We start from the raw sequence: 26,633 nt of genomic DNA, 5'->3' as shown, positions 1-26,633 counted from the left end.
AACAGAGAAGATGAATACATTACAGAACAGAGAAGATGAATACATTACAGAACAGAAAAGATGAATACATTACAGAACAGAGAAGCTGAATACAGAACAGAACAGAGAAGATGAATACAGAACAGAAAAGATGAATACAGAACAGAACAGAGAAGATGAATACAGAACAGAACAGAGAAGATGAATACAGAACAGAAAAGATGAATACAGAACAGAGAACAGAGAAGATGAATACAGAACAGAGAAGATGAATACAGAACAGAGAAGATGAATACAGAACAGAGAAGATGAATACAGAACAGAGAAGATGAATACAGAACAGAGAAGATGAATACAGAACAGAGAACAGAGAAGATGAATACATTACAGAACAGAGAAGATGAATACAGAACAGAGAAGATGAATACAGAACAGAGAAGATGAATACATTACAGAACAGAGAAGATGAATACAGAACAGAGAAGATGAATACATTACAGAACAGAGAAGATGAATACATTACAGAACAGAGAAGATGAATACATTACAGAACAGAAAAGATGAATACATTACAGAACAGAGAAGCTGAATACAGAACAGAACAGAGAAGATGAATACAGAACAGAAAAGATGAATACAGAACAGAAGAGAGAAGATGAATACATTACAGAACAGAGAAGCTGAATACAGAACAGAACAGAGAAGATGAATACATTACAGAACAGAGAAGATGAATACATTACAGAACAGAAAAGATGAATACAGAACAGAGAAGCTGAATACATTACAGAACAGAGAAGATGAATACATTACAGAACAGAGAAGATGAATACATTACAGAACAGAGAAGATGAATACAGAACAGAAAAGATGAATACATTACAGAACAGAGAAGCTGAATACAGAACAGAGAAGATGAATACATTACAGAACAGAGAAGATGAATACATTACAGAACAGAGAAGATGAATACAGAACAGAACAGAGAAGATGAATACAGGACAGAGAAGATGAATACAGAACAGAACAGAGAAGATGAATACAGAACAGAGAAGATGAATACATTACAGAACAGAGAAGATGAATACATTACAGAACAGAGAAGATGAATACAGAACAGAACAGAGAAGATGAATACAGAACAGAACAGAGAAGATGAATACAGAACAGAGAAGATGAATACAGAACAGAGAAGATGAATACAGAACAGAACAGAGAAGATGAATACAGAACAGAGAAGATGAATACAGAACAGAGAAGATGAATACAGAACAGAGAAGATGAATACATTACAGAACAGAGAAGCTGAATACAGAACAGAGAAGATGAATACATTACAGAACAGAGAAGATGAATACATTACAGAACAGAGAAGATGAATACATTACAGAACAGAGAAGATGAATACAGAACAGAAGAGAGAAGATGAATACATTACAGAACAGAGAAGATGAATACATTACAGAACAGAGAAGATGAATACAGAACAGAAGAGAGAAGATGAATACATTACAGAACAGAGAAGATGAATACATTACAGAACAGAGAAGATGAATACAGAACAGAAAAGATGAATACATTACAGAACAGAGAAGCTGAATACAGAACAGAGAAGATGAATACATTACAGAACAGAGAAGATGAATACAGAACAGAACAGAGAAGATGAATACATTACAGAACAGAGAAGATGAACACATTACAGAACAGAGAAGATGAATACATTACAGAACAGAGAAGATGAATACAGAACAGAACAGAGAAGATGAATACAGAACAGAACAGAGAAGATGAATACAGAACAGAACAGAGAAGATGAATACAGAACAGAACAGAGAAGATGAATACAGAACAGAACAGAGAAGATGAATACATTACAGAACAGAGAAGATGAATACATTACAGAACAGAACAGAGAAGATGAATACATTACAGAACAGAACAGAGAAGATGAATACATTACAGAACAGAACAGAGAAGATGAATACAGAACAGAACAGAGAAGATGAATACAGAACAGAACAGAGAAGATGAATACATTACAGAACAGAGAAGATGAATACAGAACAGAACAGAGAAGATGAATACAGAACAGAAGAGAGAAGATGAATACAGAACAGAGAAGATGAATACAGAACAGAGAAGATGAATACATTACAGAACAGAGAAGCTGAATACAGAACAGAGAAGATGAATACATTACAGAACAGAGAAGATGAATACATTACAGAACAGAGAAGATGAACACATTACAGAACAGAGAAGATTAATACATTACAGAACAGAGAAGATGAATACATTACAGAACAGAGAAGATGAATACAGAACAGAACAGAGAAGATGAATACAGAACAGAGAAGATGAATACAGAACAGAGAAGATGAATACATTACAGAACAGAGAAGATGAATACAGAACAGAACAGAGAAGATTAATACATTACAGAACAGAGAAGATGAATACAGAACAGAAGAGAGAAGATGAATACATTACAGAACAGAGAAGATGAATACATTACAGAACAGAGAAGATGAATACAGAACAGAACAGAGAAGATGAATACATTACAGAACAGAGAAGATGAATACAGAACAGAAGAGAGAAGATGAATACATTACAGAACAGAGAAGATGAATACATTACAGAACAGAGAAGATGAATACAGAACAGAAAAGATGAATACATTACAGAACAGAGAAGCTGAATACAGAACAGAGAAGATGAATACATTACAGAACAGAGAAGATGAATACAGAACAGAACAGAGAAGATGAATACATTACAGAACAGAGAAGATGAACACATTACAGAACAGAGAAGATGAATACATTACAGAACAGAGAAGATGAATACAGAACAGAACAGAGAAGATGAATACAGAACAGAACAGAGAAGATGAATACAGAACAGAACAGAGAAGATGAATACAGAACAGAACAGAGAAGATGAATACAGAACAGAACAGAGAAGATGAATACAGAACAGAACAGAGAAGATGAATACAGAACAGAACAGAGAAGATGAATACATTACAGAACAGAGAAGATGAATACATTACAGAACAGAACAGAGAAAATGAATACATTACAGAACAGAACAGAGAAGATGAATACATTACAGAACAGAACAGAGAAGATGAATACAGAACAGAACAGAGAAGATGAATACAGAACAGAACAGAGAAGATGAATACATTACAGAACAGAGAAGATGAATACAGAACAGAACAGAGAAGATGAATACAGAACAGAAGAGAGAAGATGAATACAGAACAGAGAAGATGAATACAGAACAGAACAGAGAAGATGAATACATTACAGAACAGAGAAGATGAATACAGAACAGAAGAGAGAAGATGAATACATTACAGAACAGAGAAGATGAATACATTACAGAACAGAGAAGATGAATACAGAACAGAAAAGATGAATACATTACAGAACAGAGAAGCTGAATACAGAACAGAGAAGATGAATAAATTACAGAACAGAGAAGATGAATACAGAACAGAACAGAGAAGATGAATACATTACAGAACAGAGAAGATGAACACATTACAGAACAGAGAAGATGAATACATTACAGAACAGAGAAGATGAATACAGAACAGAACAGAGAAGATGAATACAGAACAGAACAGAGAAGATGAATACAGAACAGAGAAGATGAATACAGAACAGAGAAGATGAATACAGAACAGAGAAGATGAATACAGAACAGAGAAGATGAATACAGAACAGAGAAGATGAATACAGAACAGAGAAGATGAATACAGAACAGAGAAGATGAATACAGAACAGAGAAGATGAATACAGAACAGAACAGAGAAGATGAATACATTACAGAACAGAGAAGATGAATACATTACAGAACAGAACAGAGAAGATGAATACATTACAGAACAGAACAGAGAAGATGAATACATTACAGAACAGAACAGAGAAGATGAATACAGAACAGAACAGAGAAGATGAATACAGAACAGAACAGAGAAGATGAATACATTACAGAACAGAGAAGATGAATACAGAACAGAACAGAGAAGATGAATACAGAACAGAAGAGAGAAGATGAATACAGAACAGAGAAGATGAATACAGAACAGAGAAGATGAATACATTACAGAACAGAGAAGCTGAATACAGAACAGAGAAGATGAATACATTACAGAACAGAGAAGATGAATACATTACAGAACAGAGAAGATGAACACATTACAGAACAGAGAAGATGAATACATTACAGAACAGAGAAGATGAATACATTACAGAACAGAGAAGATGAATACATTACAGAACAGAGAAGATGAACACATTACAGAACAGAGAAGATGAATACATTACAGAACAGAGAAGATGAATACATTACAGAACAGAGAAGATGAATACAGAACAGAACAGAGAAGATGAATACAGAACAGAACAGAGAAGATGAATACAGAACAGAGAAGATGAATACATTACAGAACAGAGAAGATGAATACAGAACAGAACAGAGAAGATTAATACATTACAGAACAGAGAAGATGAATACAGAACAGAAGAGAGAAGATGAATACATTACAGAACAGAGAAGATGAATACATTACAGAACAGAGAAGATGAATACAGAACAGAACAGAGAAGATGAATACAGAACAGAAGAGAGAAGATGAATACATTACAGAACAGAGAAGATGAATACATTACAGAACAGAGAAGATGAATACAGAACAGAAAAGATGAATACAGAACAGAGAAGATGAATACATTACAGAACAGAGAAGATGAATACAGAACAGAACAGAGAAGATGAATACAGAACAGAAGAGAGAAGATGAATACAGAACAGAGAAGATGAATACAGAACAGAACAGAGAAGATGAATACATTACAGAACAGAGAAGATGAATACAGAACAGAAGAGAGAAGATGAATACATTACAGAACAGAGAAGATGAATACATTACAGAACAGAGAAGATGAATACAGAACAGAAAAGATGAATACATTACAGAACAGAGAAGCTGAATACAGAACAGAGAAGATGAATAAATTACAGAACAGAGAAGATGAATACAGAACAGAACAGAGAAGATGAATACATTACAGAACAGAGAAGATGAACACATTACAGAACAGAGAAGATGAATACATTACAGAACAGAGAAGATGAATACAGAACAGAACAGAGAAGATGAATACAGAACAGAACAGAGAAGATGAATACAGAACAGAGAAGATGAATACAGAACAGAGAAGATGAATACAGAACAGAGAAGATGAATACAGAACAGAGAAGATGAATACAGAACAGAGAAGATGAATACAGAACAGAGAAGATGAATACAGAACAGAGAAGATGAATACAGAACAGAGAAGATGAATACAGAACAGAACAGAGAAGATGAATACATTACAGAACAGAGAAGATGAATACATTACAGAACAGAACAGAGAAGATGAATACATTACAGAACAGAACAGAGAAGATGAATACATTACAGAACAGAACAGAGAAGATGAATACAGAACAGAACAGAGAAGATGAATACAGAACAGAACAGAGAAGATGAATACATTACAGAACAGAGAAGATGAATACAGAACAGAACAGAGAAGATGAATACAGAACAGAAGAGAGAAGATGAATACAGAACAGAGAAGATGAATACAGAACAGAGAAGATGAATACATTACAGAACAGAGAAGCTGAATACAGAACAGAGAAGATGAATACATTACAGAACAGAGAAGATGAATACATTACAGAACAGAGAAGATGAACACATTACAGAACAGAGAAGATGAATACATTACAGAACAGAGAAGATGAATACATTACAGAACAGAGAAGATGAATACAGAACAGAACAGAGAAGATGAATACAGAACAGAACAGAGAAGATGAATACAGAACAGAGAAGATGAATACATTACAGAACAGAGAAGATGAATACAGAACAGAACAGAGAAGATTAATACATTACAGAACAGAGAAGATGAATACAGAACAGAAGAGAGAAGATGAATACATTACAGAACAGAGAAGATGAATACATTACAGAACAGAGAAGATGAATACAGAACAGAACAGAGAAGATGAATACATTACAGAACAGAGAAGATGAATACATTACAGAACAGAAAAGATGAATACATTACAGAACAGAGAAGATGAATACAGAACAGAGAAGATGAATACATTACAGAACAGAGAAGATGAATACAGAACAGAACAGAGAAGATGAATACAGAACAGAACAGAGAAGCTGAATACAGAACAGAAAAGATGAATACAGAACAGAGAAGATGAATACAGAACAGAGAAGATGAATACAGAACAGAACAGAGAAGCTGATTACAGAACAGAGAAGATGAACACAGAACAGAACAGAGAAGATGAATACAGAACAGAGAAGATGAATACAGAACAGAACAGAGAACAGAGAAGATGAATACAGAACAGAGAAGATGAATACAGAACAGAGAAGATGAATACAGAACAGAACAGAGAACAGAGAAGATGAATACAGAACAGAGAAGATGAATACAGAACAGAGAAGATGAATACAGAACAGAGAAGATGAATACAGAACAGAGAAGATGAATACAGAACAGAACAGAGAAGATGAATACAGAACAGAGAAGATGAATACAGAACAGAACAGAGAACAGAGAAGATGAATACAGAACAGAGAAGATGAATACAGAACAGAGAAGATGAATACAGAACAGAACAGAGAAGATGAATACAGAACAGAGAAGATGAATACAGAACAGAACAGAGAAGATGAATACATTACAGAACAGAGAAGATGAATACAGAACAGAAAAGATGAATACATTACAGAACAGAGAAGATGAACACAGAACAGAGAAGCTGAATACAGAACAGAAAAGATGAATACATTACAGAACAGAGAAGCTGAATACAGAACAGAAAAGATGAATACATTACAGAACAGAGAAGATGAATACAGAACAGAAAATATGAATACATTACAGAACAGAGAAGATGAATACATTACAGAACAGAGAAGATGAATACAGAACAGAACAGAGAAGATGAATACATTACAGAACAGAGAAGATGAATACAGAACAGAGAAGATGAATACAGAACAGAGAAGATGAATACATTACAGAACAGAGAAGATGAATACAGAACAGAGAAGATGAATACAGAACAGAACAGAGAAGATGAATACATTACAGAACAGAGAAGATGAATACATTACAGAACAGAGAAGATGAATACAGAACAGAGAAGCTGAATACAGAACAGAGAAGATTAATACATTACAGAACAGAGAAGATGAATACAGAACAGAGAAGATGAATACAGAACAGAACAGAAAAGATGAATACATTACAGAACAGAGAAGATGAATACATTACAGAACAGAGAAGATGAATACAGAACAGAACAGAGAAGATGAATACATTACAGAACAGAGAAGATGAATACAGAACAGAACAGAGAAGATGAATACATTACAGAACAGAGAAGATGAATACATTACAGAACAGAGAAGATGAATACAGAACAGAACAGAGAAGATGAATACATTACAGAACAGAGAAGATGAATACATTACAGAACAGAGAAGATGAATACAGAACAGAGAAGATGAATACAGAACAGAGAAGATGAATACAGAACAGAGAAGATGAATACAGAACAGAGAACAGAGAAGATGAATACATTACAGAACAGAGAAGATGAATACAGAACAGAGAAGATGAATACAGAACAGAGAAGATGAATACATTACAGAACAGAGAAGATGAATACAGAACAGAGAAGATGAATACATTACAGAACAGAGAAGATGAATACATTACAGAACAGAGAAGATGAATACATTACAGAACAGAAAAGATGAATACATTACAGAACAGAGAAGCTGAATACAGAACAGAACAGAGAAGATGAATACAGAACAGAAAAGATGAATACAGAACAGAACAGAGAAGATGAATACATTACAGAACAGAGAAGATGAATACAGAACAGAAGAGAGAAGATGAATACATTACAGAACAGAGAAGCTGAATACAGAACAGAACAGAGAAGATGAATACATTACAGAACAGAGAAGATGAATACATTACAGAACAGAAAAGATGAATACATTACAGAACAGAGAAGATGAATACAGAACAGAGAAGCTGAATACATTACAGAACAGAGAAGATGAATACATTACAGAACAGAGAAGATGAATACATTACAGAACAGAGAAGATGAATACAGAACAGAAAAGATGAATACATTACAGAACAGAGAAGCTGAATACAGAACAGAGAAGATGAATACATTACAGAACAGAGAAGATGAATACAGAACAGAACAGAGAAGATGAATACAGAACAGAGAAGATGAATACAGAACAGAACAGAGAAGATGAATACAGAACAGAGAAGATGAATACATTACAGAACAGAGAAGATGAATACATTACAGAACAGAGAAGATGAATACAGAACAGAACAGAGAAGATGAATACAGAACAGAACAGAGAAGATGAATACAGAACAGAGAAGATGAATACAGAACAGAGAAGATGAATACAGAACAGAACAGAGAAGATGAATACAGAACAGAGAAGATGAATACAGAACAGAGAAGATGAATACATTACAGAACAGAGAAGCTGAATACAGAACAGAGAAGATGAATACAGAACAGAGAAGATGAATACATTACAGAACAGAGAAGATGAATACAGAACAGAAGAGAGAAGATGAATACAGAACAGAAGAGAGAAGATGAATACATTACAGAACAGAGAAGATGAATACATTACAGAACAGAGAAGATGAATACAGAACAGAAGAGAGAAGATGAATACATTACAGAACAGAGAAGATGAATACATTACAGAACAGAGAAGATGAATACAGAACAGAAAAGATGAATACATTACAGAACAGAGAAGCTGAATACAGAACAGAGAAGATGAATACATTACAGAACAGAGAAGATGAATACAGAACAGAACAGAGAAGATGAATACATTACAGAACAGAGAAGATGAACACATTACAGAACAGAGAATATGAATACATTACAGAACAGAGAAGATGAATACAGAACAGAACAGAGAAGATGAATACAGAACAGAACAGAGAAGATGAATACAGAACAGAACAGAGAAGATGAATACAGAACAGAACAGAGAAGATGAATACATTACAGAACAGAACAGAGAAGATGAATACATTACAGAACAGAGAAGATGAATACATTACAGAACAGAACAGAGAAGATGAATACATTACAGAACAGAACAGAGAAGATGAATACATTACAGAACAGAACAGAGAAGATGAATACAGAACAGAACAGAGAAGATGAATACAGAACAGAACAGAGAAGATGAATACATTACAGAACAGAGAAGATGAATACAGAACAGAACAGAGAAGATGAATACAGAACAGAGAAGATGAATACGGAACAGAGAAGATGAATACATTACAGAACAGAGAAGCTGAATACAGAACAGAGAAGATGAATACATTACAGAACAGAGAAGATGAATACATTACAGAACAGAGAAGATGAACACATTACAGAACAGAGAAGATGAACACATTACAGAACAGAGAAGATGAATACATTACAGAACAGAGAAGATGAATACAGAACAGAACAGAGAAGATGAATACAGAACAGAACAGAGAAGATGAATACAGAACAGAGAAGATGAATACATTACAGAACAGAGAAGATGAATACAGAACAGAACAGAGAAGATTAATACATTACAGAACAGAGAAGATGAATACAGAACAGAAGAGAGAAGATGAATACATTACAGAACAGAGAAGATGAATACATTACAGAACAGAGAAGATGAATACAGAACAGAACAGAGAAGATGAATACATTACAGAACAGAGAAGATGAATACATTACAGAACAGAAAAGATGAATACATTACAGAACAGAGAAGATGAATACAGAACAGAGAAGATGAATACATTACAGAACAGAGAAGATGAATACAGAACAGAACAGAGAAGATGAATACAGAACAGAACAGAGAAGCTGAATACAGAACAGAAAAGATGAATACAGAACAGAGAAGATGAATACAGAACAGAGAAGATGAATACAGAACAGAACAGAGAAGCTGATTACAGAACAGAGAAGATGAACACAGAACAGAACAGAGAAGATGAATACAGAACAGAGAAGATGAATACAGAACAGAACAGAGAACAGAGAAGATGAATACAGAACAGAGAAGATGAATACAGAACAGAGAAGATGAATACAGAACAGAACAGAGAACAGAGAAGATGAATACAGAACAGAGAAGATGAATACAGAACAGAGAAGATGAATACAGAACAGAGAAGATGAATACAGAACAGAGAAGATGAATACAGAACAGAGAAGATGAATACAGAACAGAACAGAGAAGATGAATACAGAACAGAGAAGATGAATACAGAACAGAACAGAGAACAGAGAAGATGAATACAGAACAGAGAAGATGAATACAGAACAGAGAAGATGAATACAGAACAGAACAGAGAAGATGAATACAGAACAGAGAAGATGAATACAGAACAGAACAGAGAAGATGAATACATTACAGAACAGAGAAGATGAATACAGAACAGAGAAGATGAATACAGAACAGAGAAGATGAATACATTACAGAACAGAGAAGATGAATACAGAACAGAGAAGATGAATACAGAACAGAGAAGATGAATACAGAACAGAACAGAGAAGATGAATACATTACAGAACAGAGAAGATGAATACATTACAGAACAGAGAAGATGAATACATTACAGAACAGAGAAGATGAATACAGAACAGAGAAGCTGAATACAGAACAGAAAAGATGAATACATTACAGAACAGAGAAGCTGAATACAGAACAGAAAAGATGAATACATTACAGAACAGAGAAGATGAATACAGAACAGAAAAGATGAATACATTACAGAACAGAGAAGATGAATACATTACAGAACAGAGAAGATGAATACAGAACAGAACAGAGAAGATGAATACATTACAGAACAGAGAAGATGAATACATTACAGAACAGAGAAGATGAATACAGAACAGAGAAGATGAATACAGAACAGAACAGAGAAGATGAATACATTACAGAACAGAGAAGATGAATACATTACAGAACAGAGAAGATGAATACAGAACAGAACAGAGAAGATGAATACATTACAGAACAGAGAAGATGAATACATTACAGAACAGAGAAGATGAATACATTACAGAACAGAGAAGATGAATACAGAACAGAGAAGATGAATACAGAACAGAACAGAGAAGATGAATACATTACAGAACAGAGAAGATGAATACATTACAGAACAGAGAAGATGAATACATTACAGAACAGAGAAGATGAATACAGAACAGAAGAGAGAAGATGAATACATTACAGAACAGAGAAGCTGAATACAGAACAGAGAAGATGAATACATTACAGAACAGAGAAGATGAATACATTACAGAACAGAGAAGATGAATACATTACAGAACAGAGAAGCTGAATACAGAACAGAGAAGATGAATACATTACAGAACAGAGAAGATGAATACATTACAGAACAGAGAAGATGAATACATTACAGAACAGAGAAGATGAATACATTACAGAACAGAGAACAGAGAAGATGAATACAATACAGAACAGAGAAGATGAATACAGAACAGAGAAGATGAATACAGAACAGAGAAGATGAATACAGAACAGAACAGAGAAGATGAACACAGAACAGAGAAGATGAATACATTACAGAACAGAGAAGATGAATACATTACAGAACAGAGAAGATGAATACAGAACAGAACAGAGAAGATGAACACAGAACAGAGAAGATGAATACAGAACAGAGAAGATGAATACAGAACAGAGAAGATGAATACAGAACAGAGAAGATGAATACAGAACAGAGAAGATGAATACAGAACAGAGAAGATGAATACAGAACAGAGAAGATGAATACAGAACAGAGAAGATGAATACAGAACAGAGAAGATGAACACAGAACAGAGAAGATGAACACAGAACAGAGAAGATGAATACAGAACAGAGAAGATGAATACAGAACAGAGAAGATGAATACAGAACAGAGAAGATGAATACAGAACAGAGAAGATGAATACATTACAGAACAGAGAAGCTGAATACAGAACAGAGAAGATGAATACATTACAGAACAGAGAAGATGAATACATTACAGAACAGAGAAGATGAATACAGAACAGAACAGAGAAGATGAATACAGAACAGAACAGAGAAGATGAATACAGAACAGAGAAGATGAATACAGAACAGAGAAGATGAATACAGAACAGAACAGAGAAGATGAATACAGAACAGAGAAGATGAATACAGAACAGAGAAGATGAATACATTACAGAACAGAGAAGCTGAATACAGAACAGAGAAGATGAATACAGAACAGAGAAGATGAATACATTACAGAACAGAGAAGATGAATACAGAACAGAAGAGAGAAGATGAATACAGAACAGAAGAGAGAAGATGAATACATTACAGAACAGAGAAGATGAATACATTACAGAACAGAGAAGATGAATACAGAACAGAAGAGAGAAGATGAATACATTACAGAACAGAGAAGATGAATACATTACAGAACAGAGAAGATGAATACAGAACAGAAAAGATGAATACATTACAGAACAGAGAAGCTGAATACAGAACAGAGAAGATGAATACATTACAGAACAGAGAAGATGAATACAGAACAGAACAGAGAAGATGAATACATTACAGAACAGAGAAGATGAACACATTACAGAACAGAGAATATGAATACATTACAGAACAGAGAAGATGAATACAGAACAGAACAGAGAAGATGAATACAGAACAGAACAGAGAAGATGAATACAGAACAGAACAGAGAAGATGAATACAGAACAGAACAGAGAAGATGAATACATTACAGAACAGAACAGAGAAGATGAATACATTACAGAACAGAGAAGATGAATACATTACAGAACAGAACAGAGAAGATGAATACATTACAGAACAGAACAGAGAAGATGAATACATTACAGAACAGAACAGAGAAGATGAATACAGAACAGAACAGAGAAGATGAATACAGAACAGAACAGAGAAGATGAATACATTACAGAACAGAGAAGATGAATACAGAACAGAACAGAGAAGATGAATACAGAACAGAAGAGAGAAGATGAATACAGAACAGAGAAGATGAATACAGAACAGAGAAGATGAATACATTACAGAACAGAGAAGCTGAATACAGAACAGAGAAGATGAATACATTACAGAACAGAGAAGATGAATACATTACAGAACAGAGAAGATGAACACATTACAGAACAGAGAAGATGAATACATTACAGAACAGAGAAGATGAATACAGAACAGAACAGAGAAGATGAATACAGAACAGAACAGAGAAGATGAATACAGAACAGAGAAGATGAATACATTACAGAACAGAGAAGATGAATACAGAACAGAACAGAGAAGATTAATACATTACAGAACAGAGAAGATGAATACAGAACAGAAGAGAGAAGATGAATACATTACAGAACAGAGAAGATGAATACATTACAGAACAGAGAAGATGAATACAGAACAGAACAGAGAAGATGAATACATTACAGAACAGAGAAGATGAATACATTACAGAACAGAAAAGATGAATACATTACAGAACAGAGAAGATGAATACAGAACAGAGAAGATGAATACATTACAGAACAGAGAAGATGAATACAGAACAGAACAGAGAAGATGAATACAGAACAGAACAGAGAAGCTGAATACAGAACAGAAAAGATGAATACAGAACAGAGAAGATGAATACAGAACAGAGAAGATGAATACAGAACAGAACAGAGAAGCTGATTACAGAACAGAGAAGATGAACACAGAACAGAACAGAGAAGATGAATACAGAACAGAGAAGATGAATACAGAACAGAACAGAGAACAGAGAAGATGAATACAGAACAGAGAAGATGAATACAGAACAGAGAAGATGAATACAGAACAGAACAGAGAACAGAGAAGATGAATACAGAACAGAGAAGATGAATACAGAACAGAGAAGATGAATACAGAACAGAGAAGATGAATACAGAACAGAGAAGATGAATACAGAACAGAGAAGATGAATACAGAACAGAACAGAGAAGATGAATACAGAACAGAGAAGATGAATACAGAACAGAACAGAGAACAGAGAAGATGAATACAGAACAGAGAAGATGAATACAGAACAGAGAAGATGAATACAGAACAGAACAGAGAAGATGAATACAGAACAGAGAAGATGAATACAGAACAGAACAGAGAAGATGAATACATTACAGAACAGAGAAGATGAATACAGAACAGAAAAGATGAATACATTACAGAACAGAGAAGATGAACACAGAACAGAGAAGCTGAATACAGAACAGAAAAGATGAATACATTACAGAACAGAGAAGCTGAATACAGAACAGAAAAGATGAATACATTACAGAACAGAGAAGATGAATACAGAACAGAAAAGATGAATACATTACAGAACAGAGAAGATGAATACATTACAGAACAGAGAAGATGAATACAGAACAGAACAGAGAAGATGAATACATTACAGAACAGAGAAGATGAATACAGAACAGAGAAGATGAATACAGAACAGAGAAGATGAATACATTACAGAACAGAGAAGATGAATACAGAACAGAGAAGATGAATACAGAACAGAGAAGATGAATACAGAACAGAACAGAGAAGATGAATACATTACAGAACAGAGAAGATGAATACATTACAGAACAGAGAAGATGAATACAGAACAGAGAAGCTGAATACAGAACAGAGAAGATGAATACATTACAGAACAGAGAAGATGAATACAGAACAGAGAAGATGAATACAGAACAGAACAGAGAAGATGAATACATTACAGAACAGAGAAGATGAATACATTACAGAACAGAGAAGATGAATACAGAACAGAACAGAGAAGATGAATACATTACAGAACAGAGAAGATGAATACATTACAGAACAGAGAAGATGAATACATTACAGAACAGAGAAGATGAATACAGAACAGAAGAGAGAAGATGAATACATTACAGAACAGAGAAGCTGAATACAGAACAGAGAAGATGAATACATTACAGAACAGAGAAGATGAATACATTACAGAACAGAGAAGATGAATACATTACAGAACAGAGAAGCTGAATACAGAACAGAGAAGATGAATACATTACAGAACAGAGAAGATGAATACATTACAGAACAGAGAAGATGAATACATTACAGAACAGAGAAGATGAATACATTACAGAACAGAGAACAGAGAAGATGAATACAATACAGAACAGAGAAGATGAATACAGAACAGAGAAGATGAATACAGAACAGAGAAGATGAATACAGAACAGAACAGAGAAGATGAACACAGAACAGAGACGATGAATACATTACAGAACAGAGAAGATGAATACATTACAGAACAGAGAAGATGAATACAGAACAGAACAGAGAAGATGAACACAGAACAGAGAAGATGAATACAGAACAGAGAAGATGAATACAGAACAGAGAAGATGAATACAGAACAGAGAAGATGAATACAGAACAGAGAAGATGAATACAGAACAGAGAAGATGAATACAGAACAGAGAAGATGAATACAGAACAGAGAAGATGAATACAGAACAGAGAAGATGAACACAGAACAGAGAAGATGAACACAGAACAGAGAAGATGAATACAGAACAGAGAAGATGAATACAGAACAGAGAAGATGAATACAGAACAGAGAAGATGAATACAGAACAGAGAAGATGAATACATTACAGAACAGAGAAGCTGAATACAGAACAGAGAAGATGAATACATTACAGAACAGAGAAGATGAATACATTACAGAACAGAGAAGATGAATACATTACAGAACAGAGAAGATGAATACATTACAGAACAGAGAAGATGAATACATTACAGAACAGAGAAGATGAATACATTACAGAACAGAGAAGATGAATACAGAACAGAAGAGAGAAGATGAATACATTACAGAACAGAGAAGCTGAATACAGAACAGAGAAGATGAATACATTACAGAACAGAGAAGATGAATACATTACAGAACAGAGAAGATGAATACATTACAGAACAGAGAAGATGAATACATTACAGAACAGAGAAGATGAATACATTACAGAACAGAGAAGATGAATACAGAACAGAAGAGAGAAGATGAATACATTACAGAACAGAGAAGCTGAATACAGAACAGAGAAGATGAATACAGAACAGAGAAGATGAACACAGAACAGAGAAGATGAATACAGAACAGAGAAGATGAATACAGAACAGAGAAGATGAATACAGAACAGAGAAGATGAATACAGAACAGAGAAGATGAATACAGAACAGAGAAGATGAATACATTACAGAACAGAGAAGCTGAATACAGAACAGAGAAGATGAATACATTACAGAACAGAGAAGATGAATACATTACAGAACAGAGAAGATGAATACATTACAGAACAGAGAAGATGAATACATTACAGAACAGAGAAGATGAATACATTACAGAACAGAGAAGATGAATACATTACAGAACAGAGAAGATGAATACAGAACAGAAGAGAGAAGATGAATACATTACAGAACAGAGAAGCTGAATACAGAACAGAGAAGATGAATACATTACAGAACAGAGAAGATGAATACATTACAGAACAGAGAAGATGAATACATTACAGAACAGAGAAGATGAATACATTACAGAACAGAGAAGATGAATACAGAACAGAAGAGAGAAGATGAATACATTACAGAACAGAGAAGCTGAATACAGAACAGAGAAGATGAATACATTACAAAACAGAGAAGATGAATACATTACAGAACAGAGAAGATGAATACATTACAGAACAGAGAAGATGAATACATTACAGAACAGAGAAGATGAATACATTACAGAACAGAGAAGATGAATACAGAACAGAAGAGAGAAGATGAATACATTACAGAACAGAGAAGCTGAATACAGAACAGAGAAGATGAATACATTACAGAACAGAGAAGATGAATACATTACAGAACAGAGAAGATGAATACAGAACAGAGAAGATGAATACAGAACAGAACAGAGAAGATGAACACAGAACAGAGAAGATGAATACATTACAGAACAGAGAAGATGAATACATTACAGAACAGAGAAGATGAATACAGAACAGAACAGAGAAGATGAATACATTACAGAACAGAGAAGATGAATACAGAACAGAGAAGATGAATACAGAACAGAACAGAGAAGATGAATACAGAACAGAGAAGATGAATACAAAACAGAACAGAGAAGATGAATACAGAACAGAGAAGATGAATACAGAACAGAGAAGATGAATACAGAACAGAGAAGATGAATACATTACAGAACAGAGAAGATGAATACAGAACAGAACAGAGAAGATGAATACATTACAGAACAGAGAAGATGAATACAGAAGGGTAATTATTACAGTGTTATTGCAGAACCAGGTAATGTCTCCTTCATTGCCGGTGTAGAACAAGATAGGCCCTCCCTTCTGATCCCAGTGTTCATTATTAACCAGGTATCTCTGCTTAAAGGTGCCATCCTCCAGGAAACCAAAGTGATCGATCTGTAAGGACAGAGACGTACATCAGAAAAACCTGGAGAAATCAAGAGGATGGCTAAAATATGACACGCTGCTACTTTAAACCCAACCTAGTGTCACGGATCCCTCCGGGAACGTTCATCACGCACACCTGGCACCTATTGCGCAGATGATTACGGGTCTCGTCCCGTGTGTTACTCATTGTGTGCTTGTGCTTATTCGAGGTGCACCTCACTCTTATGTTTTGGGTTTCTACCCTGTGTTTTGTTATGCGTTTGTTGGGTCTTCGTCCCAGTGCCTTTTTTGGGGGCGCAATAAAAAAATCCTATTACGCATTCCTGCGCCTGTCTCCCGAATAATTTATACCGACGTGACAGAATGATCAACCATTGAGGGAGACAGCGGGAATGGCCCGTCTCCACGACGACGCATGAGGTCATCCTCTCTGACCAACGGTTCCATTTCCTCTCTGACCAGCGGTTCCATTTCCTCTCTGACCAACGGTTCCATTTCCTCTCTGACCAGCGGTTCCATTTCCTCTCTGACCAACGGTTCCATTTCCTCTCTGACCAACGGTTCCATTTCCTCTCTGACCAGCGGTTCCATTTCCTCTCTGACCAACGGTTCCATTTCCTCTCTGACCAGCGGTTCCATTTCCTCTCTGACCAACGGTTCCATTTCCTCTCTGACCAACGGTCATCCTCTCTGACCAACAGTCATCCTCTCTGACCAACGGTCATCCTCTCTGACCAATGGTCATCCTCTCTGACCAATGGTCATCCCCTCTGACCAACGGTCATCCTCTCTGACCAACGGTCATCCTCTCTGACCAACAGTCATCCTCTCTGACCAACAGTCATCCTCTCTGACCAACAGTCATCCTCTCTGACCAACGGTCATCCCCTCTGACCAACGGTCATCCCCTCTGACAAACAGTCATCCTCTCTGACCAACAGTCATCCTCTCTGACCAACGGTCATCCTCTCTGACCAACGGTTCCATTTCCTCTCTGACCAACGGTCATTCTCTCTGACCAACGGTCATCCTCTCTGACCAACTGTCATCCTCTCTGACCAACGGTCATCCTCTCTGACCAACGGTTCCATTTCCTCTCTTACCAACAGTCATCTTCTCTGACCAACGGTTCCAATTCCTCTCTGACCAACGGTCATCCTCTCTGACCAACGGTCATCCTCTCTGACCAACGGTCATCCTCTCTGACCAACGGTTCCATTTCCCCTCTGACAGACACCCTGTAAAGGTTCTTGTTCCCCTCTGACAGACACCCTGTAAAGGTTCTTGTTCCCCTCTGACAGACACTCTGTAAAGGTTCTTGTTCCCCTCTGACAGACACCCTGTAAAGGTTATTGTTCCCCTCTGACAGACACCCTGTAAAGGTTATTGTTCCCCTCTGACAGACACCCTGTAAAGGTTCTTGTTCCCCTCTGACAGACACCCTGTAAAGGTTCTGTAAAGGTTCTTGTTCCCCTCTGATAGACACCCTGTAAAGGTTCTTGTTCCCCTCTGACAGACACCCTGTAAAGGTTCTTGTTCCCCTCTGACAGACACCCTGTAAAGGTTATTGTTCCCCTCTGACAGACACCCTGTAAAAGTTCTTGTTCCCCTCTGACAGACACTCTGTAAAGGTTCTTGTTCCCCTCTGACAGACACCCTGTAAAGGTTCTTGTTCCCCTCTGACAGACACCCTGTCAAGGTTATTGTTCCCCTCTGACAGACACCCTGTAAAGGTTCTTGTTCCCCTCTGACAGACACCCTGTAAAGGTTCTTGTTCCCCTCTGACAGACACCCTGTAAAGGTTCTGTAAAGGTTCTTGTTCCCCTCTGTTAGACACCCTGTAAAGGTTCTTGTTCCCCTCTGACAGACACCCTGTAAAGGTTCTTGTTCCCCTCTGACAGACACCCTGTAAAGGTTATTGTTCCCCTCTGACAGACACCCTGTAAAAGTTCTTGTTCCCCTCTGACAGACACCCTGTAAAGGTTCTTGTTCCCCTCTGATAGACACCCTGTAAAGGTTATTGTTCCCCTTTGACAGACACATTGTAAAGGTTCTTGTTCCCCTCTGACAGACACCCTGTAAAGGTTCTTGTTCCCCTCTGACAGACACCCTGTAAAGGTTCTGTAAAGGTTCTTGTTCCCCTCTGACAGACACCCTGTAAAGGTTCTTGTTCCCCTCTGATAGACACCCTGTAAAGGTTATTGTTCCCCTCTGACAGATACCTTGTAAAGGTTCCTGTTCCCCTCTCACAGACACCCTGTAAAGGTTCTGTAAAGGTTCTTGTTCCCCTCTGACAGACACCCTGTAAAGGTTCTTGTTCCCCTCTGACAGATACCTTGTAAAGGTTCCTGTTCCCCTCTGACATACACCCTGTAAAGGTTCTGTAAAGGTTTTTGTTCCCCTCTGACAGACACATTGTAAAGGTTCTTGTTCCCCTCTGACAGACACCCTGTAAAGGCTCCTGTTCCCCTCTGACAGACACCCTGTAAAGGTTCTTGTTTCCCTCTGACAGACACCCTGTAAAGGTTCTGTAAAGGTTCTTGTTCCACTCTGCCAGACACCCTGTAAAGGTTCTTGTTCCCCTCTGCCAGACACCCTGTAAAGGTTCTTGTTCCCGTCAGACAGACACCCTGTAAAGGTTCCTGTTCCCCTCTGACAGACACCCTGTAAAGGTTCTGTAAAGGTTATTGTTCCCCTCTGCCACACACCCTGTAAAGGTTCTTGTTCCCGTCAGACAGACACCCTGTAAAGGTTCTTGTTCCCTTCTGACAGACACCCTGTAAAGGTTCTGTAAAGGTTCTTGTTCCCCTCTGACAGACACCCTGTAAAGGTTCTTGTTCCCCTCTGATAGACACCTTGTAAAGGTTCTTGTTCCCCTCTGACAGACACCCTGTAAAGGTTCTGGTTCCCCTCTGACAGATACCCTGTAAAGGTTCTGTAAAGGTTCTTGTTCCCCTCTGACAGACACCCTGTAAAGGTTCTTGTTCCCCTCTGACAGACACCCTGTAAAGGTTCTTGTTCCCCTCAGACAGACACCCTGTAAAGGTTCTGTAAAGGTTCTTGTTCCCCTCTGACAGACACCCTGTAAAGGTTCTTGTTCCCCTCTGACAGACACCCTGTAAAGGTTCTTGTTCCCCTCTGATAGACACCCTGTAAAGGTTCTTGTTCCCCTCTGATAGACACCTTGTAAAGGTTCTTGTTCCCCTCTGACAGACAGCCTGTAAAGGTTCTGTAAAGGTTCTTGTTCCTCTCTGACAGACACCTTGTAAAGGTTATTTTTCCCCTCTGACAGACACCTTGTAAAGGTTCTTGTTCCCCTCTGACAGACACCTTGTAAAGGTTATTGTTCCCCTCTGACAGACACCCTGTAAATGTTATTGTTCCCCTCTGACAGACACCTTGTAAAGGTTCTTGTTCCCCTCTGACAGACACCCTGTAAAGGTTCTTGTTCCCCTCTGACAGACACCCTGTAAATGTTCTTGTTCCCCTCTGACAGACACTCTGTAAAGGTTCTTGTTCCCCTCTGACAGACACCTTGTAAAGGTTCTTGTTCCCCTCTGACAGACACCCTGTAAAGGTTCTTGTTCCCCTCTGACAGACAGCCTGTAAAGGTTCTTGTTCCCCTCTGACAGACACCTTGTAAAGGTTCTTGTTCCCCTCTGACAGACACCTTGTAAAGGTTCTTGTTCCCCTCTGACAGACACCCTGTAAAGTTTATGTAAAGGTTCTTGTTCCCCTCTGACAGACACCTTGTAAAGGTTCTGTAAAGGTTATTGTTCCCCTCTGACAGACACCTTGTAAAGGTTATTGTTCCCCTCTGACAGACACCTTGTAAAGGTTCTTGTTCCCCTCTGATAGACACCCTGTAAAGGTTCTTGTTCCCCTCTGATAGACACCCTGTAAAGGTTATTGTTCCCCTCTGACAGATACCTTGTAAAGGTTCCTGTTCCCCTCTCACAGACACCCTGTAAAGGTTCTGTAAAGGTTCTTGTTCCCCTCTGACAGACACATTGTAAAGGTTCTTGTTCCCCTCTGATAGACACCCTGTAAAGGTTCTGTAAAGGTTCTTGTTCCCCTCTGTCAGACACCCTGTAAAGGCTCTTGTTCCCCTCTGACAGACACCCTGTAAAGGCTCTTGTTCCCCTCTGACAGACACCCTGTAAAGGTTCTTGTTTCCCTCTGACAGACACCCTGTAAAGGTTCTGTAAAGGTTCTTGTTCCACTCTGCCAGACACCCTGTAAAGGTTATTGTTCCCCTCTGCCAGACACCCTGTAAAGGTTCTTGTTCCCGTCAGACAGACACCCTGTAAAGGTTCCTGTTCCCCTCTGACAGACACCCTGTAAAGGTTCTGTAAAGGTTCTTGTTCCCCTCTGCCAGACACCCTGTAAAGGTTATTGTTCCCGTCAGACAGACACCCTGTAAAGGTTCTTGTTCCCTTCTGACAGACACCCTGTAAAGGTTCTGTAAAGGTTCTTGTTCCCCTCTGACAGACACCCTGTAAAGGTTCTTGTTCCCCTCTGATAGACACCCTTTAAAGGTTCCTGTTCCCCTCTGATAGACACCTTGTAAAGGTTCTTGTTCCTCTCTGACAGACACCCTGTAAAGGTTCTGGTTCCCCTCTGACAGATACCCTGTAAAGGTTCTGTAAAGGTTCTTGTTCCCCTCTGACAGACACCCTGTAAAGGTTCTTGTTCCCCTCTGACAGACACCCTGTAAAGGTTCTTGTTCCCCTCAGACAGACACCCTGTAAAGGTTCTGTAAAGGTTCTTGTTCCCCTCTGACAGACACCCTGTAAAGGTTCTTGTTCCCCTCTGACAGACACCCTGTAAAGGTTCTTGTTCCCCTCTGATAGACACCCTGTAAAGGTTCTTGTTCCCCTCTGATAGACACCTTGTAAAGGTTCTTGTTCCCCTCTGACAGACAGCCTGTAAAGGTTCTGTAAAGGTTCTTGTTCCTCTCTGACAGACACCTTGTAAAGGTTATTTTTCCCCTCTGACAGACACCTTGTAAAGGTTCTTGTTCCCCTCTGACAGACACCTTGTAAAGGTTATTGTTCCCCTCTGACAGACACCCTGTAAAGGTTCTTGTTCCCCTCTGACAGACAGCCTGTAAAGGTTCTTGTTCCCCTCTGACAGACACCTTGTAAAGGTTCTTGTTCCCCTCTGACAGACACCTTGTAAAGGTTCTTGTTCCCCTCTGACAGACACCCTGTAGAGTTTATGTAAAGGTTCTTGTTCCCCTCTGACAGACACCTTGTAAAGGTTCTGTAAAGGTTATTGTTCCCCTCTGACAGACACCTTGTAAAGGTTCTTGTTCCCCTCTGACAGACACCTTGTAAAGGTTCTTGTTCCCCTCTGATAGACACCCTGTAAAGGTTCCTGTTCCCCTCTGACAGACACCCTGTAAAGGTTATTGTTCCCCTCTGACAGACACCTTGTAAAGGTTCTTATTCCCCTCTGACAGACAGCCTGTAAAGGTTCTGTAAAGGTTCTTGTTCCGCTCTGACAGACACCCTGTAAAGGTTCTGTAAAGGTTCTTGTTCCCCTCTGATAGACACCCTGTAAAGGTTCCTGTTCCCCTCTGACAGACACCCTGTAAAGGTTATTGTTCCCCTCTGACAGACACCTTGTAAAGGTTATTGTTCCCCTCTGACAGACACCTTGTAAAGGTTCTTGTTCCCCTCTGACAGACACCCTGTAAAGGTTCTTGTTCCCCTCTGACAGACACCTTGTAAAGGTTATTGTTCCCCTCTGATAGACACCCTGTAAAGGTTCCTGTTCCCCTCTGACAGACACCCTGTAAAGGTTCTGTAAAGGTTATTGTTCCCCTCTGACAGACACCCTGTAAAGGTTCTTGTTCCCCTCTGACAGACACCTTGTAAAGGTTCCTGTTCCCCTCTGACAGACACCCTGTAAAGGTTCTGTAAAGGTTATTGTTCCCCTCTGACAGACACCCTGTAAAGGTTCTTGTTCCCCTCTGACAGACACCTTGTAAAGGTTCTTGTTCCCCTCTGACAGACACCCTGTAAAGGTTCTGTAAAGGTTATTGTTCCCCTCTGACAGACACCCTGTAAAGGTTATTGTTCCCCTCTGACAGACACCTTGTAAAGGTTCTTGTTCCCCTCTGACAGACAGCCTGTAAAGGTTCTGTAAAGGTTCTTGTTCCCCTCTGACAGACACCCTGTAAAGGTTATGTAAAGGTTCTTGTTCCCCTCTGACAGACACCTTGTAAAGGTTCTTGTTCCCCTCTGACAGACACCTTGTAAAGGTTCTTGTTCCCCTCTGACAGACACCTTGTAAAGGTTCTTGTTCCCCTCTGACAGACACCTTGTAAAGGTTCTTGTTCCCCTCTGACAGACACCCTGTAAAGGTTATTGTTCCCCTCTGACAGACACCTTGTAAAGGTTCTTGTTCCCCTCTGACAGACACCCTGTAAAGGTTCTTGTTCCCCTCTGACAGACAGCCTGTAAAGGTTCTGTAAAGGTTCTTGTTCCCCTCTGACAGACACCCTGTAAAGGTTCTGTAAAGGTTCTTGTTCCCCTCTGACAGACACCCTGTAAAGGTTCTGTAAAGGTTCTTGTTCCCCTCTGTCAGACACCCTGTAAAGGTTATTGTTCCCCTCTGACAGACACATTGTAAAGTTTCCATTGTGAGAGACAGTACAGTAGCAGCTACTCCAGAGGGTGACCTCTCTGTCCCTCCAACGTGTCCCTGCACTAGGGTGTGATCATTGTGGCCCTGGCCTTCTGCCATACACTACTTTGTACTGTGCAGTGAGTCGGTGACAACCCCAATGCAGGACGCTAGGATAATTAGCCTCAATTTGTATTAAAACCCAGAGAGAGACAGTTCCAGGGATGCCGCATTAGTTCCACTAGCACATCTGCCTCCCAAACCGAACCCTATACAGTCCACTACGCTATTTGGGACTCGTCCTTCTCTCCAGCCTAATGCCACCGCTGTGTGGCCACAGACGAGTTGTCCCCTACTTGAAACCCACCCAACACTTGATAAAGAATGTTTTTGTTGTGTTTGCACCCTCTCTCTCTCTCTCTCTCTCTCTCTCTCTCCCCCGTTCTCCCTTCCCAGTGCCTTTCAAAAGGATTCACCAATTTTATGAGCCAATGACAGGGAAAAGATTTCAGGCCTGAATGTGTTCATTCATCCACTCCTGGAGCCTCTCCACAGCTTGGCTAGTGGTGTCAGGAAAACCACATTGCAATCCAGACTCAAAATGATTTGTCAATTTCATATGTAAATAGTATATTATCTGTAATGAGTCAATTACATATTCATTCCCCTTCTGTTAGATGATCAAAAAATATGTTTTACATCACTCAAGAAGGTACTCTAGGAAATAGATTCAAAATCTATAACCTGATCTTCTGGCCGAGTGGTTCTAACTCAGTGTTAAGCCAATCTGGGCTGGAGACTTTCCCTATGTTTGTGCTTATGGTTTCATAGTATGGTTTCATAGGGGAACTGAAACCTTCATAGCTTCGATGTCCATGTCTTCCTACCAAACCTAATACTGCCACCTTGTGGTTGATGCTGGTAGCATTTAGTTACAGGAAACTCATTAGGTGCTGAAACATTCAATGTCAAGTCAAATGCTGATAAATCTGTAGCTTCTGAAAAGCAGTGAGGTAAACATTACTTACAACTAAATGTTATAGTATGAAAATAAATGGTAAAAAAAATTTATGACTCAAAGCCAATGTAGGAAACGACTGATGAACATACACACTCTGTAGTCTACAGGAGGTCGGTGGCACCTTAACTGGGGAGGAGGGGCTCGTGGTAATGGCTGGAGCGGAATAGGTGGAATGGTATCAAATACATTAAACACGTGGTTTTTAAATCCATTCCATTCGCTCCGTTCCAGTAGTTATCGTGAGCCGTCACTCCCCTGAGCAGCCACTACTGCTGTACTCATGGTAAAGGGACAGTAGATATCGTGAGCCGTCACTCCCCTGAGCAGCCTCTACTGCTGTACTCATGGTAAAGGGACAGTAGTTATCGTGAGCCGTCACTCCCCTGAGCAGCCTCTACTGCTGTACTCCTGGTAAAGGGACAGTAGTTATCGTGAGCCGTCACTCCCCTGAGCAGCCTCTACTGCTGTACTCCTGGTAAAGGGACAGTAGTTATCGTGAGCAGTCACTCCCCTGAGCAGCCTCTACTGCTGTACTCATGGTAAAGGGACAGTAGTTATCGTGAGCAGTCACTCCCCTGAGCAGCCTCTACTGCTGTACTCATGGTAAAGGGACAGTAGTTATCATGAGCAGTCACTCCCCTGAGCAGCCTCTACTGCTGTACTCATGGTAAAGGGACAGTAGTTATCATGAGCAGTCACTCCCCTGAGCAGCCTCTACTGCTGTACTCATGGTAAAGGGACAGTAGTTATCATGAGCAGTCACTCCCCTGAGCAGCCTCTACTGCTGTACTCCTGGTAAAGGGACAGTAGTTATCGTGAGCCGTCACTCCCCTGAGCAGCCTCTACTGCTGTACTCATGGTAAAGGACAGTAGTTAATGTACAGTTCACAAGTGATGCTAAAAACAGGGCTCCATTCTTTGTTCCAGGAGAAGAGAGAAGCCAAAGGGATTTCCTGGATAACTGCTAGATCACTTGATTCCCTTCAGACCAGCCAGCCATCCCATCCTCCTTTTGTATAAATGTTTTGTCATTGTTCGTAAAGCACTGCCTGTAAGTCGTTGTGATATTGTTAAGTTTGCATCCTCAGCCTTGTTACTATTACCCCAGTCTCTAGTTACTATGCCCCCAGCCTTTAGTTACTATTCCCCCAGCCTCTAGTTACTATTCCCCCAGCCTCTAGTTACTATTACCCCAGCCTCTAGTTACTATTACCCCAGCCTCTAGTTACTATTACCCCAGCCTCTAATTACTATTACCCCAGCCTCTAATTACTATTACCCCAGCCTCTAGTTACTATTACCCCAGCCTCTAGTTACTATGCCC

The 26,633-nt window shown here is 38.7% G+C and overlaps 1 protein-coding gene across 2 annotated transcripts in view; it reads right to left on the bottom strand.

Moving 5' to 3' along the window:
- The window catches only part of prcp (prolylcarboxypeptidase (angiotensinase C)), a 74,730-nt gene that overhangs the window by 36,255 nt on the left and 11,842 nt on the right, over positions 1 to 26,633 (bottom strand). For both annotated transcript variants that reach the window (XM_090224044.1, XM_090224043.1), the window contains exon 2: positions 17,524 to 17,664. In XM_090224044.1, the coding sequence (XP_090080170.1) occupies positions 17,524 to 17,664 (141 nt within the window). The remainder of the gene's footprint in view (positions 1 to 17,523; positions 17,665 to 26,633) is intronic.

Source organism: Oncorhynchus mykiss, chromosome 27 (genome assembly GCF_057628025.1).
Source record: "Oncorhynchus mykiss isolate SJ-2025 chromosome 27, ASM5762802v1, whole genome shotgun sequence".
NCBI classification, from domain to species: Eukaryota; Metazoa; Chordata; class Actinopteri; order Salmoniformes; family Salmonidae; genus Oncorhynchus; species Oncorhynchus mykiss.
This window is presented reverse-complemented; position numbering and strand designations above follow the sequence as displayed.